This window comes from Drosophila eugracilis, unplaced genomic scaffold (assembly GCF_018153835.1).
Source record: "Drosophila eugracilis isolate 14026-0451.02 unplaced genomic scaffold, ASM1815383v1 contig_1722, whole genome shotgun sequence".
NCBI lineage: Eukaryota > Metazoa > Arthropoda > Insecta > Diptera > Drosophilidae > Drosophila > Drosophila eugracilis.
In genome coordinates, this window is record NW_024572558.1 from 98,930 (window position 1) to 120,001 (window position 21,072).

The window sequence follows — 21,072 nt, forward strand, 5'->3', positions numbered from 1 at the left end:
AGACCACGTGTGACGCAGACCCCGCCGGCCTCGTGACATATCTCACTAGACGTTGACCACGCCACCACGGCGACATTGTCGGCAGCGAGGAACCATTATGTCTTAACCTAAATTATATAAGTCGACAAAAACATCTTAATAGTTCTTACCATTTATAGTTGACTCTACTATATAGGGCAGATTACATCGGAATGGATCACAAACAAAAGTCGTTTAATATATTCTTTATTTTTAGATTTTTCAAATGGAAATCTACCGTTGATATATGCTTTAAATATTTCATCATTGCGAATTATGTGAAACCTTTAATCATTCATTTTAACGCCGACGATTAATTAAATTGCTTCGATCATCACTTCTTGAATAATAATTGCTTACCTTTTCTGAATAGTTGTAAATTTTTTCACTTGACGAATATACCTTTTTTTTTGACAATGAAATACATAATATTAGGATGTTTATATAAGAACACCAATAGTTTTGTTTAAACAACTTATTTATATTTTCGATTAACTTTTAAGTATAATAAACATTATAATTCTCTGACGAAGTAGATGATGCTTCCAGAATAAAGAATCTCAAAAAGGTTGCTGGTTAGGTGATTTTAGTTAAGGCCTTCTTTGTAGCCTCCCATTTGTTCACCTTGAACATCGCGATGGTGGTTTGGGCTCCATATAGGATTGTGGTACAAGTAGTTGATATAGTGGATGTGTTTTCTCTGAGTTGGGTACAATGTAGTACGCTTAGCCAAAATATCCTATTCACTGGTTAAGTTAAGGAAATTGTTGGGTCCCATTTGATTGAACTTTTAAAATTTTCTAATATACTTGTACTGCTTCTTCTGGCTGGTCGAATAACAAGATTACACCATAAAAGCTTTTTTGTAAATATATTTAAGTTAATAAAATGAGGGTTCAAAAGTGCGGGATCGTGTCCGATGTATGCATTTCGGCATTATAAGTTGATCAGGTTGAAAAGCCGATTCGATGTCTGTCTAACCGGCCATCTTTCTGTTTATCTGTAATAATACTGAGATCTAAGAAACTATACAAGATACATACACCTTAATACCTAAACTTTCAATATAAAGTAAAATTATTTTCGGATTACAAAAATGTTTATACAAAAAAAAAATTGGAAATTGAACTGCCCCGATGTATTTATTATAAAGCAATCAAAAACTGTTAGTTGCTCAACAACTACTTTATAATATACGCAGAGCTTGGCTTTCTCAATTTTTCATCATAATTTGCAACACTGATGCCATCGAAGAGATAAAACTACGCTGCAAGTCGGAAAACAACAAAAAGTATCAATAATTAGAGACTCATGGCATAAAAACAATAATTGCCGCTGACTATCTACTACTCGTACCCTAACTCTGTATCGCCAAAGATACGCTGTCGGTATATCAAAACCTATGTGAAGATTTAAACTCCAGAACACTTTAATCGACCAGCGGGTTATAATTGAAAAGGTTTACAGAATCGTGTAGCAGCTAAACGTTCCAATACATTGCTTATAATACCACAGGTTGATTTCTGATGAATCTGCCGCGGGTGAGCAAATTCAGCTTAGAATTTAAGATCTTTCTATTAAAAAACAAAAACATCTTTTCTAAAAGCGCAATTTTTTAAATACAAAATAAAAACTATTGTTTGATTTACTTACCGGGGAACTTAATTTATTAATAAAGCATAGTTTGTCTTTTCTATTTTTTTCTGGTCTGATTGTTCGTAAACAGACTTATTTATAAGAACTGTATTATTAATGCAACATTGTGAGTTGCCATCATACGTCGTTGGTGTGGTGTCAGAAATCTGCAGCAGCTTGGTGAGAAATAAAAATTATTTTTTAGGGTGGACCCAAAAATTATATGCCTGAAATTATTGTTTTAAATTGTTTTTTCTTACCTTTGAGTTGATTGAGCTGGCTAAGTAACATCTGTTTGATCTGCGCAACCCATTTTTGTTTTACACCTATAGTTTCAGCTTTAAGGGTATAAACTTCCTGACGTCCTTTAAGCCAAATTTCAAAACGTGAAGCATCTCCTCGAAGAGATTCCGTTAAGCCAATTTTTGATATCTGCAAATGTCAATATGACAAAGTTTTAAATTAAAAATCAAAACGAAGATTTTACTTACAAACATTATGTTTACAAATGTTGCAAGAAATTTGTTAACTCTGTAAACAATTATAAGGTATGTTTTGCAAATAGTTTACAAACCATTCAAACCCACTTCTTAAAATATAATTTATATTTCAAATATTACATATATAACATAAATATTCCATAAAATGTATTTTATTTATAAAAAGAGAACAAAATTCTTATTTTATAACTACTCCCACCGGTTATGCTAAAACTGCTGATTGTTCCTCTTGTATTTATTCTCGAAACTTCCTTAGCACCAGGAAAAGGACTACGGAGCCGATGCACACAAGGCTGATTGCAACTCCAGCTGCGACGGGTTATCTTAAGTGACCATGCTGATGCTATTTTATCATTAATCTTCTAGATGGCATTTAGGCCTGAAGCATTGGCATGCTTAGTAGAGTAGTAGAGTAGAGTAGTAGTAGAGTCATGACTAATGATTTTCAAATGTAAAGACGTCGGTTATTCTTTCATGTAATCCCTGCAATCCTAGGTATGATCCTGGGTATATGAATGACTAATGTTTTCGGACGGTAGGACTGTAAGAGTGGATGCCTCCATCCGATGATTCGACCGTGCATTTATGCTAATAAAAGGGTTGTACCAACAAGCCTGTACATAGGAAGTTTGAAAAAGTAAACTTATGCATTCTTCTCTTGCTTTATCTTTTTAATTAGTGTACTAAGGATACCTACATTTAAAGTTGTCCTAATGGACTACCCTCCCCTTAACGAGATCAGGCGTTCCTAGATGTGCTTGTATTTTCTCTTCTTTCCATAATGGTGTTAATCAGAGAACGGCAAGGGTGTATCCAAACAATAAGGGTACCCGAATCATTTGTGCGCTTACGGCACTTAGAGTGTGATCGGCACCCCAAAATAAGGGTTTTTGCTTGCACTGATAATTTCGAATGTGCTCATACGGACAAAAGTACTAACTAACTGTTGCACCAGACACATTTAAAGCAAACGACACGGAAAATCCTAAAATATTGGGACATTCTGAAGGGGCTACATTCATGTAAAATTATTCGGTCAATCCTCAATGACCTGCTCATGAGAAACAGTTGAAGACCCGAAACACCCAAAACAGTTGAAGAAACCCGAAACACTCATCCCAAAACATGAGTGTTTCACGCACTCCTTTTTGCTTTAATGTTTTAGGTGTCTGTGCAATAAAATCGAGTAAATAGAATTCAGTGAGTGACGAAAAGCAAAAACACCCAAAGCGATTTGTGCGTTAGGGTGTTTTACTCTTTTGTTGCTGTTTGTGAGAGCGACAAACACTCTAAATGTATAATTGTGATTCGGGTGCCAAAAAGAAACAGCCTTGACGTTCTCTTGTATAAATATATAATATATTCCAGTGTCTTATTTTGCTTAACAAACACTCTCTCCTACTTTAAATATCCTGTTCTATTGAGAAATACCGTAACTGTTGGTTAGTTGGGCCTGTTTTATGGCTTGCCGGAAATCAATGGGCGTTGTATGAACAATTTCGTTCGGTAATTTCTTTTGCCTGTCTCTGAATGCAATGACTTATTATATTCAACTAGCGCTCCCGCCTCTCTTCGCTCCGATTCTCAAGCTTGACATAGTTTTCTAACGTTTGTACCATGCGCGGGCAAAACAAAATAAATAAAATAATTTTTTGTTTAGGTTTCGATTTAATATTTATTGATATGCTTTGGAATATACAGTGTCTCTTATTTTTCCATTAGGTGCAAAAATTAATCAAAAGATTTTCCGACGCGCGAGCAGTCAACCAATGTAAGAAGCGTGCATTTTCCAAATTTAGTCCACACACTTGCAATGGTTTGTCCTTGTGCTTTGTTGAAAGTCATTGCGAACATTTTTTCGGCGACTTTCCCGTTGTTCATGTGTCGCAGACGAAAGTGCCTGAGCATCGCGTACTCGATAACTTTCTAACTTACTTCCCGTCGTTCAGGTGATAAAGACGAACGGGTTTTAGCGTCATTCACTCGAAGACTTTCTAGCAATTATGCTCGTTTACCCTTTTCACTTACGCTTAAGATGTATATCGGCCAATTGCATTTCGCTTTGGGTAAAATTTTTTCAAAGAAAATGCGTTCGTCAGTTAAAAAACTTTACAAAAAAATTTAAGAAAACTAAAATCCTAAATGAATTTCTTTATAAAAAGTTTAATTTAAATAAAAATAAAAACTGTTAAAAAATGAATTTAGGAAAAGCTTTTATAAAAATTGAATTGCAATAAAAATAGCAACTGCGAAAACAATTGAGCCATGTTCCTCTGTCCATCCGTCCGTCTGTCCGTATGAACGGAAGATTCCATGAAGATTCTTGAGGTCCCTAATAGCAACTGTTTTAAAAAATAAATAGTCACAAAAACTAACTCAAACTTGAATTTTTATTTCACACACTTAAAACTATTTTTATACCCATCAAAAAGTATGTAACAGGTAGAAGAAAGCGTTTCCGACCATAGAGTATTTTTGATCAATATCAATAGCTAAGTCGATCAGGCCATGTCCGTCTGTCCGTCCGATCGTCTGTCCATATGAACGCTGAGATCTCAGAAACTATAAGAAATACAACGTTGAGATTAAGCATGAAGATTCTTGAAGTCTCTACAAGCGCAAGTTTATTTCAGAAGCCTACCACACCCACTCTAACGCCCACAAAACACGAAAAAATTATATTGAATTTAGGTAAGTATAATCTTGAGATGGCAGCGCATCTTATGGTGGTACCAAGCTCGAAAGACGGTTTTCGCATTTTTTAGAAAAGCTGGTATGTTTGTAACTGAAAGTGATAGAAAGTTAGGACTAAGCATGTAGGTTTTTATAATGCCCCCAATGCAAATTGTATTTTTTATATCCAGCCACGTCCACCCTAACGCCCATAAAACCCGGAAAACCAAAAATGCAAAAATTTCGAGAACTATTACAGCTGGAAAGTTGTGTTAAAGAATATGTATTTAAGAAAATCTTGCCATGAGTTTTAATCTATAATATTATAGTGTATGTCTCCGTTTGACCTAGTATAACATATTTTTGTCAATATCTACCGATTTACCATTTTTTAATTCGGAACCGTTTTTAGGTATTTATGAAGAAATGTAGGTTACAAGGCCACACATGAATAGTGACTTCACAATCTATTAGTAAACATGCATTGTTGACAAGCGGTGGCGCTTTGTTCATTTCAACTGGCAAAATGAATATTTTACATATGTGTAATACCGTAACGGGTATCTTATAACCACGGCAATCGCCTGGGGCTTCTTCCTTATTCAACATAGGTATTTTGACTAACCATGTAAATAGTACCGCGGAAATTTTACAGAAAAACAACTTTTCGATAGACAGACAGATAAACAATTGCTCCGAATGATAAATCTAAATACACTAACAGTTAGAAATAATAGATTTATCTTTAACATTACAATACCAATTATCGACACCCGAATATATGTACTATCACACATTGATCTTTCTCCTCATGTAAAGAGCAGTTTATGTTTGAAGGCTGTGATTTATTTAAAACCAGTTGCACTACCACAATAAACAACCTGACATATGGCGAATACAATAAAATTTTAAATCGGAAATTATACTTCTTCACACCTAACCTACACATTAGTTTGGCTGGGGATTACAAAAATTGGAGTAATCTTTTTAATGGCTATGAGGGGAAAAACAGCGTACATCACTTGCGTAAAACCACCAAGTTATCTCGCTCCGACCATTCCTTTAATTGGCGGTCACTTCAAGCCTGGTGGGAGGAGTTACTTACCCAACGAACCCCCCAACCAATTCCCCTTGTGCTACCCTTGTTGGCGACCGCCGATCGGTCATTGGCCGCCTATACCAACAGAAGTAGGAAGGAGGTAGTTTAGTCGCAACACTTGGTTTCTGACAACAAAACATTGGCACACATTTATTCTCAATATATACATAACCCAAGCTGAGTAATAAACTTTACTCTTAACTCTATCTGAACGGAAGCATTTATTATCTCTAAAAAGTAAAGCAGAATATCAAACGCTCCTAATACATAACTCGTGCGCAACGGGTGCCGTAACATGCTCTTCAAAGATTTTTACAAGTCAGATGCATGAAGTTACTTTCCAAATAATAAAAACGACGTTAGTAAATTCTGCGTAGTTGCAGAAAATGCCAGATTTGAACTTTATCCTAAAGATGATGAACTATTGCTGTGATTAACTGTCCCTCCTTAAAATCCTGCTTATCAGCAAGAGGAGTTAGAAATAGAAAATTTTATTAAATTCCTGGATTATAGTTTTAGATGTCGATTAATATTAGTCTTGTTATTTAATCTAACATTGCCGTTGAAGTCCTTGAGTAGTATTACGCCCTCGTCAACTTCTCCTATTTTTCCGATGTGGTCCAAGTTACTATAGTCACACAAGGATTCCTTTCCCTGAACTAACTTAGAAATAAATTTTAATTAATTTAAGGCAGTTGCTTTTTCTTTTTTACAAATTGTTATGAGGTTGGATGTTTTACAATCTTTGGGTAAACCTAATATTTTATTACCTAATACAAAAATTTCCTTGATAGCTAGACTTATTACTGATTGGGTATTAATAATGGTTTAATTACAAGATTTTCATAGTTGCATGGTTCAAGCTCGGGGATGTAGATCATGTAAGCATTCCTTTCCATCCTGCCTCTGTAACAATGGTTGTATTTCTATTATCTTTTACAATTACTTTCTTAAAGCGGGGGATAATTTCGATTCTAGTCTTGTATTTTACCTAACAATAATGTCCTTTTTTGTGACTACGTTTTTATGGCTTTTCCTCTTTTTACCCGTTCCTCGTATAGTAAAAGGGTATATTAGATTCGTTGAAAAGTATGTAACATGTAGAAGGAGCGTTTCCGACCCTATAAAGTATGTATATTCTTGATCAGGATCAATAGCGAAAACGATTGAGCCATGTTCCTCTGTCCGTCCGTCCGTCTGGCCATCTGTCCGTATGAACGCTGAGATCTCAGGAACTATAGGAGATACAAAGTTGAGATTAGCCATGAAGATTCTTGAGGTCCCTACGCAGCGCAAGTTTATCACAGCATCCTGCCACGCCCACTCTACCGCCACAAATCGGGAAAAACTAAAATCCCAGAAATCTCAGGAGCTATTAAAGCCAGAATAATGTATAACTTATTTTTGTTAACATCTATCGGTTTATCGTTATTTCGCTATTTATGAAGAAATTAAAGTATTAAGGCCTCACTTGGTTTGTGACGTCACTATCAATTACTCAACAATTATTTTAAAATTGTGTAAAACAGTACCGGGTATCTTAGAGTCGCGGCACTCGACTATAGCGTTTCCTCTTGTTTTATTTTGTTTTTGTTTAAAGACTGAGGTTGTCGAGTCTTTTTTTTCTGGATCTGTAGAGACGTTTTTGCCGAAAAACATTTCGGCTCTCTGGAAAAAGTAATACTGGATCGGATTCTTCGCCTTGAAAGTGTGAGTAGAGCTATTCCAAGGTGGCAGTTTGGTTTCCGAAAAAGTCACGGCATCCCTAAAAAGCTTCATCTCGTGATTAATTTCGCTCTGGAAGCCATGGAAAGCAAAATGTACACAGTTGCTGTGTTTATGGATTTCCAACAAGCCTTTGATAGGGTATGGCACGACGGTCTCCTAAGCAAGCTAAAGATACTACTAACGCCGCAGCTTTTCCTCCTCATACAGAGCTTTTTATCGGATAGGAAATTTAGTGTTGTTGTCGATGGTGAAAAGTCGTCGAAACGTCCAATCTCAGCGGGTGTACCACAAGGCAGTGTACTAAGCCCGACACTTTACTTACTGTATACGCCAGATTCCTGGTATTGTACTGAAGTTGACGATAATGACATGCTAATCGCAACATACGCCGACGAAACAGCGGTTATGGTCCGGAATCCAAGCATAGACGTTGCAACCTTAGGACTGCACGAGTACTTATCAAGTTTTAAAAACTGGACAACCGAATGGAATATAGGCATGAACTGCAACAAATGTGCCTGTGTCACTTTCTCCACAAGGCTAAAAAACTGCCCAGGCATTTCAATGCTCGGTTCTGTACTTCGTCCCGAGTTACACTACAAGTACCTTGGTATGATTTTAGATAGAGGGCTCACCTGACAGAGGCACACAAACAATGGTGAAGCAGTCAGTGCTTTCAAAAGCAGCAAATATGTCCTGGCTACTCACGGCAAGAAATAAATTTTCCTTGTCCAACAAAGTACGAATTTACAAATCGATTTGCAATCCAATCTGGAAATATGCATTACAGGTTTCGGCATAGCGTCTAAGTCGAACCTAAACAAAATACGTGTAGCGCAACGCAAAACTGTCAGATCGATTTGAAATGCCCCATGGTACATGAGAACCAGAGACATAGAATGAGATCTACAAATCCCAATGATAGGCGATGTTTGTCGAACGCATGCTGAAAGCTACTTCAGACGCCTTGGCACTCATCCTAACTCCCTGGCGAAGAGGCTAATTTGCAGACCAAGAATGAGAAGACTCAAAAGTTACCACCCGCACGATCTCCCATTAAGATATATGTAACACCTTCGAAGTCTAATGTAATTTAAGCTGTAAATGAATAGAAATATTGTATTGTATTGTATTGTATTGTAACCTCTATACCAACCCTTTGTTTATCCCCTATATTTAAAACCTGCTCAAGCTGCCACATAGGTAGCAGTATACCTGTTAAATCAAATATCAACTGTTTTATAAAAAAAAGCAATGTTTACAAGAAGAGGGTCAGTCTTAAGCTCATACATTGAAAATGCTTCGAAAAAGCAAAATCAAATCGAAGCCAAACACAGAGGCCGTGTACCCCAAGCAACTACCATAATAGCAAAAATATAGCAAATATAAAAAAAAGCAAGCTTATGAGAGTCGATGATACCTCTCCTCCGGAAAAGCGCACATCCCAATGCCACTTGCCGAGCGTTGTTTTTCCAACATAAGTACATAAGCACATCTTGTGAACGATGACCTCGCTCAGAGACTACAAATCAAAAGAGAATACTTGCGAATAAGCTTGCTGGGCAACGAAGATTTTTGGTTATCATCCGGATACAGCGCGGAACACCATATTTTGTCGCTTGAAAGGAGATTGTCAAAAGATCCTTCGTTAATGAAAAATTTATCTGGATTTCATGGAGGAATATGTATCAATGGGCCACTTGTCCTCTACTGATGATAAAATTCCAGATGGCCCACACTATTTCATTCCCCACCAATGCGTGCTGCGGCCTCAATGCACCTCAACCAAGTTGAGTCTAGTATTCGATGCCTCAAGCTGCACATTGACGCAGGATGCGTTGAATGGCATATTGATGGTGGGCCACACAGTTCAAGAGGATCTTTATTATACGCTGCTTCGGTATAGAATGTACAAGTTCGCCCTTGCAGCGGACATTAAATAGATGTACCGCCAAGTGATGGTCGACGAAGCTGACCGAAACTTCCAGCTTAAAGTGTGGAGCCGAGATCCTTCTGAGTCTCTGAAGATCTTCAAGTTGAATACCGTAATATATGGAACTTCGCGTGCTCTTCTTATGGGCATCCGGTGTTTAATGCAGCTTGGATAAATGGCGCAAGCTAAGTATCCAAATGCTGCGAAGGTCATTCAAAAAGATTTACATGTTGACGATTTGTTGACAGGCGCCGGAAGCGTTGGGAACCTGCAAAGCCTTCATTCCTCTGGTTTTGCAAGAGGCAAGTTTTGAATTGGCAAAGTGATTTTTAAACCGCCCAAAGACAGCGCGGTTATGCCATTATTGGCTGTCTCAGACGTAACTAAAACCTTTGGAGTGGTTTGGTTACCTGGCGAAGATTAGTTTCAATTTCGATTCGATGACTCTTTTCTGGATCCTTGTGCGACAAAACGAAGCATGCTCTCGGTGACTGCGCGGCTTTTCGATCTATTGGGCCTATTGTGTCCTTTGGTCACAAAGGCAAAAATGCTTTTACAGAAGCTGTGGCTTCGAAAATTAGATTCGGGCGAGCCGCTACCAATGCAGTTACTATCGTCGTGGGAAGCCTTCAAGGCCACTTTGCTTCAACTGCCCAAAGTTATGGTATCCCGATTCGTTCACACAGATCCGAAATCCGTTTTTCGATGTCGGGGTAAGTAAGAGTGGACGGGGCCACATAACGGTACGACCTTAAGATGCGCTGGCATCTGAAGATCATAAAGTCTTAATGCCAACTTTGTAACTCTTATAGTTCCAAAGATATCAACGAAATTAGTGTTTCGTCTTTTATGGACGTTAGTGGGCGTGGCTCTATCAATATATCACTTCGAGCTGCGGTGGCATCTGAAGAATATGTATGCGTGATCTTAACCAGGATTAATCAAGCTTTTATAGTTACCGAAATTTCAGCGTTTCACCGGTACTGTAGGTGTTAGAGTCGGCGTGGCCAGAAAATAATACGCATCATTTAAAACTGCATGCTTAATTCAAACTTTCAACCACTTATAGTCTCCGAGATTTCAGCGGTTTCACAAAAAGCGAAAACTTGGTGGACGTATGGATAGGCGTGGCCGGATAGAAGTTTCACCTTAAGATGCCCTGGCATCTCAAGATTATACATACCCCCAACCTTCTGAGACTTCAGCGATTTTAGTTTTTTGTGATTTGAAGGTGTTAGAGTGGGCGTGCCAAGATGCTGAAATAAACTTGCGCTGCAGGCCTGTATCTCTTATAGTTCCTGAGATCTCAGCGTTCATACGGACAGACGGAAACGGCTTAATCGACTTCGCTATTGATAATGATCAAGATTATATATACTTTATGGGATCAGAAACGCTTCCTTCAACCTGTTACATACTTTTCAACGAATCTAATATATCCTCTTACTCTACGAGTAAAGGGTATGAATACATATTTAAAGGAGAAAACCGAAACGTCAGTAGGCATTACTCTTGAAATATTCAAAAGAACAACATAAAGCATATCAAAGGTTCCGCAAAATCTTTGAATAGGATCCAAGTCCGAAACCGGATTTTCAAAGATGGATTGACCAGCTCGGTGACCAATATTTTTACAAGCACGGCAAAATGACGCCAAACCTAATTGCGGTCTAGGGAAGAACGGAAATCATCACTGCCGAGCATATCAGATCCCAAAAGTCAGCTAAGAAAAATGTACCGTAATGGCTTTTCGAGTACTACTCGCTTAAATGGAAATTAAGCCAACGACAAATTACGACAGTCGCCCAAAAAATATGGTGTTCACCTCATGTAAATAGCAATAACAAGTTTGCCAACCTTCAATGAGTTCTCTTCAGATCCATTGACTACTTGAGGCTTGCTCTTCTTCAACTTATAAACTCTTTTCCATGCAAATTGTCGCAACGTGACACGGTTACTGAACAAATTGGTTTCGCTTTTGCGCAGTACTTCCAATGGACAAATAGGGCTATTCCATAGTAACATATTGAACCTTGCTAGGTGTAATTTGTTGGTTAATGCAAGGTAAAGCTAAGTGATTAATAGAACAGGCCGGACAGCTTCGTACAATGAATCTCAAAAGGAAGTTTAGCACTTACGATGAAAGAAATTGCATCTCGCCAAAAGATAACATATGAAGTTGGTGAAAAAGTACTTGGGGAGTAATTAGGATGAAATAAGTGGGAGGTGACAATTGTAGAAGGAAAGCTGGAGACCACGGTCCTCATGACTGTCCACAAGGGTAATTTTACATAGTACCAGTAAGCTAAATCTCGTCTTTATACCCGTTACTCGTAGAGTACAAGGGTATACTAGATTCGTTGAAAAGTATGTAACAGATAGAAGGAAGCGATTCCGACCCTATAAAGTCCTTCCGTCCGTCCGTCCATCCGTATGAACGCTAAGATCTCAGGAACTATAAGAGATACAAAGTTGAGATAAGGCACGAATATTCTTGAAGTCTCTACGCAACGCTCTTACGCCCACCAAGCTCAAAAGAAGCTTTTCGCTTTTCATAGAAAAGCTGACATCTCTATAACTATAAGTGATATGTGGAATTCGGCTTGTAGTTTTTTACGATGTCTCCAATGCGAACTGTTTTTTCCCATCTAGCCACGCCCTCTCTAACACCCACGAAACCCCGGAAAACCAAAAATGCGAAAATTCCGGGAACTATAAGAGCTAGAAAGTTAGGCATTAGAATACATATTTTAGAGATGCCACTGCAGTACATTTGGCCAAGCCTACCATAGCACCCACAAAACGGAAAACTGTGGCGTCTATAATATTATAATGAAGGTCTTCGTTTTACCTTGTGTAACATATTTTTGTCAATATCTATCGATTTCCATAAGATTTTTCAAATGGGAACATTTTTTATTAAAAAATTTAAGTTATTATGCCTCATATGGGCAGTGACGTCACTATAAGTTAATCAACATGCTTTCTCCGACAATAGGTGGCGCTTTGGGAGTTTCCAATAGCAAAATCATATTTTAAAATTGTGTAAAACAGTAACGGGTATCTTATAGTCGAGAAACTAGACTATAGCGCTTCCTCTTGTTTTTTAATATATTTTTTACTATACTTCCAAGTCACTTGGCACATTTATTGATTAGCTGTAAATTCTATAGCCACTGTCGTAATTTTCCATTCCGCGAAAAAATGATATAATTCTATCCTTAGGGCCGGCATATGTTTAATTACTTACAACCCAAATTCGTTAAAATAGTTTATGGTCGAAAAATAGTACCCGTATGGAAGGAGTTCGTAAAAATAAGAAAAAAGAAAAACCAATCTTTTCGTTGATATCGCTCACCTCCATAGCTTGTTAGAGTGGCTGGGCTTTTCATTTTCTACGATCAATAACGACACCGATCTCCGGTGACATAGAGAGTCAGGCGTACCAAATCGGAGTTAACTAGTTTGAACAAAAAAAGATCCAGATGAATACCAAAGTACAAAACCATATTAGCCAACTATCCTCAATCAATTGCATTTTATATTATAAACTTCTTGCTAAAATTGTAATTCTTATATTGGAATTACAAGACTATATACTTGCAAACCCCGTCGAAGTAAAATATTTAGACTGAACGTTTTATATTACGTTGAATTAAAATCGCTTTTGACCAGAAACCCTCCAAATCCTTCAAAAGGAACCTTTTTTAATGTTTCGAATTGTAGACAACGTCGCGATGTACAGATTGTGGCAGAGGAATTAACACCGTTAAAACTGCTTCATATCACCAAAAGCCACATTTTGCAAAGCAACATTTTCAAAGCAACTATCAAATCTATTTGCCTATTCATAGAGTTACCGGCATCTTAATGGGTGGTATATTTGTGCCCGCTGCTTGTGGTAAAGTCTTGCCCGACGCCAGCATTATATTTTTGGCATTCATAATTCGATCAAAGTACGTCTCTTATTCGGACTATTCTTTAACCAACCGCAATGTCTTCCTGCTTTCAATTAAAACACAATATGCAATCCTATCTGGCATGCATCGGCCCTGTGCAACGACAAATTTTCATACGTTGCTTAATATGATTAATTTCAGTGCTTCACCACACCCCCAATGAAATAGTGCTCGATGCAATTCACGTAGGGTAGTTGAACATGAGTTCGCAAGGAACTTTTATTTTTATCAGTTTCTAGTACTAAGAACAAGAATAAACTTTATGATTGAGTCTCGCACCTATTAGATACTTGTTACTGTGCTAATCAATTTTAAAACACTAATTTAAGTAAGTAATATAAACGTGTATGATGACAGACGGTGTCGTAACTGGCCATATGAGGCCTAATAACCTAATAACTTTTTAAATAAACTACCAATAAATAATCCAATTTTCGAAATTGAAATTATTGACTTTGAGAAATATATTATTTAATACATTATATGTATTTCTAACATTTTATGTCCTTAGTCTATGAGCGACTGTACACTTATTTGATTTGTATTTGTTTATTTTTTCCATGGGAAGCGTGCAAATTAAATTTCTCACTTGTGGATTCAATAAAAAAAATTTGATAATGCAATTTCCCAATTAAATTTGAAATCGAATTTAGGCCGGAAATTGGTGCTTACATTAGCGGACTTCAGCCTCGCTTGGGACTCCGATGTTTATAATATCGGCTTGGATGTTTAGAATATCGGTCTGGATGCTTACAGCGTCCGTATGAAGCGTACTGAGTTAAGCTAATCACGGTGGGAGGCTTAGTTGACAGAATTAGCTGACCACGGATTTATTAAGGGTCTCTCAGAGTTATTTGAAAATTAGAGTTCTTGGCACAAAGTTATAATAATAATGTGTCGTATAACTTGCACATATTTAAACGTTTTTGTGTTGGGTTTGCTAATTTCAATTCATCATATGCTGCGAGCACTTATAAAAACAAATGAGCACTCCGAGCAGAGACAGCACTAGAGTACACCAGATTTACACAATCACCAGAGAGTTACATATATAGAACTTTCCTTAAAATTAATGTGGAAATAGAAAATTTCCAACGAGGTTAACAATTAGTACTACTAACACGTTTATCTCAGCATCCTGCCACGCCCACTACAATCTCTTAGAAACTATTGCAATTAGAATATTCGGATTAAGCATGTATAATCTTGCAATTGCGGCGCAGTGGTGGTAACATTATCCCATAACACCCACCCAATTCTTAATAAGAGCTATAATGTTATGCTATGAAATACATATTCTAGAGATTATACAGCAGCTTTTGGTTGTTTTCATCCGGCCACAAAGTCTGCCGTTCATAATATTAATATGTTCGTTTTTTTGACCGTGTAAAATATTTTTTATCAATACCTATCGATATTAACCATGCTTTTTCTGACAAAAGGTGTCGTTTTGTCAAATTCCGCTAGCAACATTAATATTTTAAAATTGGATAAAATAGTAACAGGCATCTTATAGCCGAGACACTCGACTATAGCTTTTCTTCTTGTTAATTCGCAATGATAATCATTTTACAATAAATAAATAAATATTACTTACCATTAAATCGTACTTAAATTGATATAAACTTTTATTGTGGCATGGCTTTGTAGATTTCTTGCAAAATAACATCGATTTCTTATAAAGAAATATATGCCGCTGATGTGGCTTTGTTCTAAGACGAATATCCCCTTTAGACACCGACCACACCTTGAATGAGTCTTCCATCAAGAGCCTACCCTGCTGTGCAATATCACTCTGAAATACTCAAAAAATATTTTCTTAGCTGGATTTATTATTTTTATTATTATTTTCAAAGCTTATACGTACCGGAAAGCCAGTTATCGATACTTGATGCATAGAGTCGTTAACACACTTTAAGACGATTAACATACAGTCAAGCGCTTTTTGGAGCTCATTTGTGCAGCTACCAATTTCGCTACAGCGGAGCAAGTCTTTTAAAAGTAGTTGGTACTTTGTAATTCTCTGAACTGGCTTGAGCAAATATGCAGACAGCGGAAGTTTATGACCGAGTCGCTTTTGGCACTCTTGGAAAAACAAATGTGTATCCACTAGTGATTCGCGCAAATGCTCTGAGCGAGGAATGTTTTGACAGTAAATTGAGTACAATTGATAAAACTTTTCGCGCTATAAAAAATAACGTTTAACAAATTAAACATAATTTGATCATTTTTACCCTTTGAACAAAACATAGTGCGACGAGTTCAGTTGTTGAAATACATTTTTCAAGATCTTTGAGAAAAACGTCGTAATGAAACGTATACAACTCGTGTAGGTTTCCAAACAGCACATCTTCTTTTCCTTTCAGACTAGCAGGGACGAAGTCTTCAAATATCATGCGATTATAATAGCCCTTAAATAAAGTAATTTAAATAATATGGAAAATTAATAATAATGGATGTATAAGTTAATTTATAAAAGATATAATATCATTAAATATAATATAATATTGTTAAGAAATATATCGGTAATTTATTATTGTTTTCCAATCGCACCTAGTTAAATGCTCATTATTGTATTGTTTTCTAATCGCACCTAGTTAAATGCACAATATTGTTTTGCATTCTACATAAAAGCTTTAAGCTCACACTCATATCTGAAAGTGTAGTCGATCTGCATTAGTATTGGAATATCATGCGTGTTTCTGCATTTTTTCCGCACTTTTTTCGACAGTCATATACTTAGTTGAGCTTTTACCCGCAACTGCTCGCTAATCGCAACCCACCTTAAAACCTTTTGTAAAACCGCTTATTATTAAAAAAAAAACCTCAAAAGCAACATAAACAATAATACAGTCCACTTCATTTATAAACAAATATAATTTAATATTAATAAAATAAAAAAATATATTATTAAAGAATATAATGTGATATAATATAATATAATATGATAAAGTATAATATAATGTAATATAAAATAATAAAATATAATAAAGTATAGCGCCACTGTTTCCCGCGGATGGGCCGTTAGAGTGAGCCAGATGAAAACTCGTGGCAAGTTTCAGTGGTATCTATTAAGGACGTAGAGCATAGCTTTCTAGCTCTTGTATTTCCCGAGGTTTTTGCACTTTTTGTTTTCCGGGTTTTGGTAGTTCTGACGATTGGAATGAAGTACTACCTCCCCAATTACATATTTAGACAGTATCAACAGTTCGTATCTCAAATGCATTTATTGGAAACTTGTCGAGTTCCTTGCCACATATCAGCACTGCTTCAAACAATGGAACTGCACGGATGATGCAGATGCATCGTCTAAGGTTATGCTACATCTATAGCGTCGAGGTCTACAATGGATATGCTGTTAATTTGATAACGGCAAAAACTCGAGTGGCACCTATTAAGTCTGTCTTCATTCCGAAACTTGAGCTAAACGCAGCCCATTTTCTCTCTAAGTTGAGTTCCCTGGTCAGCAATCATTAATTTGTTTCTATTTCCAGAATAAATTGTTGGTCAGACTCTGAAATAGTCCTGCATTGGCTATCACCTCCTCCCCGGACCTGGAACACTTATGTTTGCAACCGTACTACAGAGATCTTAGAGACGTGCCCACGTAGCTGCTGGAAACATATTGGAAGTGGCGAAACCCTGCAGACTGCGCATCCCGAGGAATACTGCCAAAGGCCTCTTGGAACATCCAACCTGTGGAATGGACCAGCTTGAATATCTCAGTCACGCTCAACTTTTCCACCCGTTAAGGCTAAGTTAGTTCCGTTGACAAAAGAAGAGGCTTCCCTGAAGTTAAGAGCCGATCTTAAGGTTAATCTACACATTTCCGACGACTAAAATTCACTAGCCTGTATGATCAACAAACCCTTCTTCATGGTCTCGTTTGTTGAGGATTCTCAGCTACTGCTATCGTTCCGTCATGAGAAGTCATGAGAACCGTGGTTACCAGCTTTCCTTCTACAGTTGTCTCCTCCCAATAACTTCCTCCTACTTACTCTCCCCGTACTTTTTCACCAACTTCAAATGTTATCTTATGGCGAGAAGCATTTTCTTTCACCGTAAGTGCTAAACTTCCTTTTGAGATTCATTTTACGAAGCTGTCCGGGCAGTTCCATTAATCACTTAGCTTTACCTTGTATTAACCAACAAATTACACCTAACAAGGTTCAATATGTTACTATGGAATCGCGCTATTGTCCATTGGATGTACTTCGCAAAGGTCAGTAACCGTGTCACGTTGTTGTAGTCAATGGATCTGGAGAGAACTCGTTGAAGGTTGGCAAACTTGTTATTGCTATTTACATGAGGCGGACACCATATTTTTTGGGCGCCTTTCGTATTTTCCATTTAAGCGAAGTAGTAAAGCGCATTCAAAACCAGGAGAACCAAAAAAAAAATAGAAACTGCTAATTAACCCGCCCAACAGTATGTAATTGGCAAAAATGCCATTTTGCGCACTAAAAAATGTTGATATATTATATATTCTAATGACTTCTTCAATTAAGTTTAGCTTATCAAAAGCTGTTATAAACAGCACTACTAAAAGTAGAACAAAGTTTTGCAGAATCTTAGTCCTAGTGAAGACCCGAGCTCATACACATGAATCTACGGCAAAGTTTCACGTGGAACAAACAGATTAAAACTAAAAACTGAGCAACGCAAGGTAAAGCTATAAAAATTGAAAAAGACTCAGACGAAAATAATACAAAAATTAAAAAGGCAATAACAATGGGTACTCAAGCAAGAATTGAAGACACCCTAATACCCGTCTTCGATGGAGCAAACTTCACAAGTTGGAAACTGACATTAATGGTACTGCTGGAATGAAAACAACAAGCAACAAGGATTAAAACCAATAAGGAAGCTGAAGCGGACTGTACTAAGAGAGACTTAAAAGCATGACAGATGAGATGATGAAAAAGTTGATAGTATTTACACAACGAAATCCAGATCATACAAAGAGGAAAAATAGAAGAAATAAAACTCAGCAATTATACTGAAGTCGACGATTTCTTTGTAGACTTTGAAGAAGCAGAAAATATGATATATCTTATATAAAAGCATTGCCGCCGAACTACAGCTACATCGGCGATTTTATAGATATTGTACCAGAACAACAAGGAACAGCTGAATATGTAAAAAGCAAAAAAAAAGAGAAAAATTTCAACAAAAGCGAGAAGTCTAAAATATTAAGCGTGAGTAAGCGCAAATGCTAAAGGAGTCTGTTTCAGTTGTGGCACATATGAACACCAGAAAAAAAACTGCTATCTAAATCAAGGAAATCAAGGAAAGGAAGACAAAATGCTATTCAAACTGGGCAAAACAGAGGATTTCATCACAACCTGGGCATAGGAAATCGAGGAAATTTTCAAGGCCGATCACGAAGCAACAGCAGAGGCAGAGGGTCTCACCGAGGATTCGTGAACGGGACTTCAGGCAACGAATTGAGCGCAGCATGGTCTTTCGAGTTACATCATTCTGCACCTAATGGACTAAGTGGATGTGACTTCAAGGACTCAAGTGAAAATGGTTATCACCTAAATTAGATCTTGGACAGCGACTGTACGGACTATATAATCAAAATATTTTGAGAGTTATCAAGATCTAAAAATTGCTGTCGATGTTAAGCTGCCAGCTGTCAAAACTTTAAAAGCTACCAAAATTGGTTATATCAAACTAACTTTTAAGACATATTATAAAAGTAAAACTGTAGAGTTTAAAAATGTTTACTATGTAAATGGAATTCAGGAGAATTTATTAAGCGTATCAAGAATAACGAAAAACAATATCATTCTTGCAAAAAACAGTAATGAAAAAATATATGATCAAAATAATGAATAAGTAGTCGTATCTTATAAATAAACATCTTGTATGTGATAAAAGGTATTGCAAAAGAAACTGATAGTATTGAACAATATTTATTCAGAATTAACAGGTATACTGCTACCTATGTGTTGGTCTCCAAATTAGCCTCTTCGTCAGGGAGTTTGGATGGGAGCCAAGGCGTCTGGAGTAGTTTCCAGCATGCGTTCGACAAACATCGCATATCTTTGGGATTTTGAGATCTCTTTCTACATCTCTGGTTCTCATAAACCATGGGCATTACAAATCGATCTGACAATCTTGCCTTTCGCTACAAGTATTTTTTTAGGTTCGACTTAGACGCTATGCCTTAGGCCTCTAACACATATTTCCAGATTGGACTGAGAATCGATTTATAAATTCTAACTTTGTTGGACAAAGAAAGCTTATTTCTTGACGTAAGTAGCCAGGAATAAAGAAAAATATTCCGAAATATTTGGATAAATTAGTTTCACGAAAATTATTAGGAGGTTTGCCATATGATCTAGAAAAAACTGAGAAAACTGAGTGTGCGAACAGCTTACATATTAGATTATATTAACTTCGTAGAAAACATTTAACAAATGTGTGAAGAAATTACATTGTGATAACGGAAAGGAGTATTGAAACACAGACATCAATAGCCAACACACAAGAAAAAAACTTTCCGAAATATTTTTCAGTATTAAGCCAAATGTTAAGAATTTAAAACTCTACGGCAGCAGAGTATTTGCTAGAATACCAGAAGTTTAAAAAAAAAGCAAATGGGATGACAAAGCTAAGGTCGGAGTACTTGTAGGCTACAATAAAAACGGTTATAGAGTACTTATGAACAATAAAGTTATTAATTTTAGACATGTCGATATAATAGAAGACAAAACGGAATTAATCTGCATAAAAAAATACTAGGAAGTAGGAAGTATTGGTAAAGAAAATGTTTTTAGTAAGACAGAATCTGAAATGTGTGAGGATAAGCAATCTGAAAGAGAAGCAAATGTAGAAAATTAAAATTTTAATCAGAGTGAATACAATTACGTAGATAATACTCAAACATTGAGAAAATCAAGTAGAAAAAATTCAGGTAGATAGATATGGTAGTCCAACAACTCATTACATATGCAATGCATATATTAATCATATCGCTGCGAGTATTCTAAATACATTCAACGAGGCGATAAGCTCTAAGAATAACGAAGACTAGATCAGAGCAATGGATTGTGAAACTAAAAGTCTAAATAAGAACTAAACTTGGATAGCTGTCGATAGACCTAGAAATAAAAAATTCATTGATGTGAGGTGGGTTTTCAAAAGAAAATATGATGGCTTGGTATGCTTGGTATGATACGATATATGAATTCCTAACAGTTCTAAGTTTTATAAGAAATGGGAAAGTTAGAAAATTCAAGACTATACAATACACCCATGGAAACAAAATTAAAAATAGAACAAGCATCTGAACTAACCGAACAAATTAAATATAGAAATATAATTGGTGAATTACTATACATAAGTACAGGCACAAGACCAGACATAACGTATAGTGTGAATTATCTCAGCAGATTCCAAAACTGCTATAACGAAACTCATTTTATATATGCTCTAAGAGTATTCAAATATTTATACAGGACAAAAGACTTAAAACTGACGTATTCTAGACTGCATGGTAGATTCGGATTTCGCAGG

At 36.6% G+C, this 21,072-nt stretch overlaps 1 protein-coding gene across 5 annotated transcripts in view; it reads right to left on the reverse strand.

The window, feature by feature from the left end:
- Positions 1-478: 478 nt before the first annotated feature.
- Positions 479-21,072, reverse strand: part of LOC108105577 — a 65,180-nt gene continuing 44,586 nt past the window's right edge. For 2 of the 5 annotated variants that reach the window (XR_005993979.1, XR_005993974.1), the window contains exons 3-8: positions 15,780-15,956; positions 15,413-15,730; positions 15,143-15,340; positions 1,914-2,085; positions 1,672-1,829; positions 479-1,018 (exon numbers count right to left, since the gene is read on the reverse strand). Coding sequence is in view for 1 of the 5 variants with exons in the window: in XM_041819657.1 (XP_041675591.1) it covers positions 15,310-15,348; positions 15,413-15,730; positions 15,780-15,956 (534 nt within the window). In the remaining 4 variants the exon portion in view is untranslated. Of the gene's footprint in view, positions 1,019-1,671; positions 1,830-1,913; positions 2,086-15,142; positions 15,349-15,412; positions 15,731-15,779; positions 15,957-21,072 lie in introns of those variants that run through there. The other 3 variants (XR_005993977.1, XR_005993978.1, XM_041819657.1) reach the window with 3 other exon arrangements.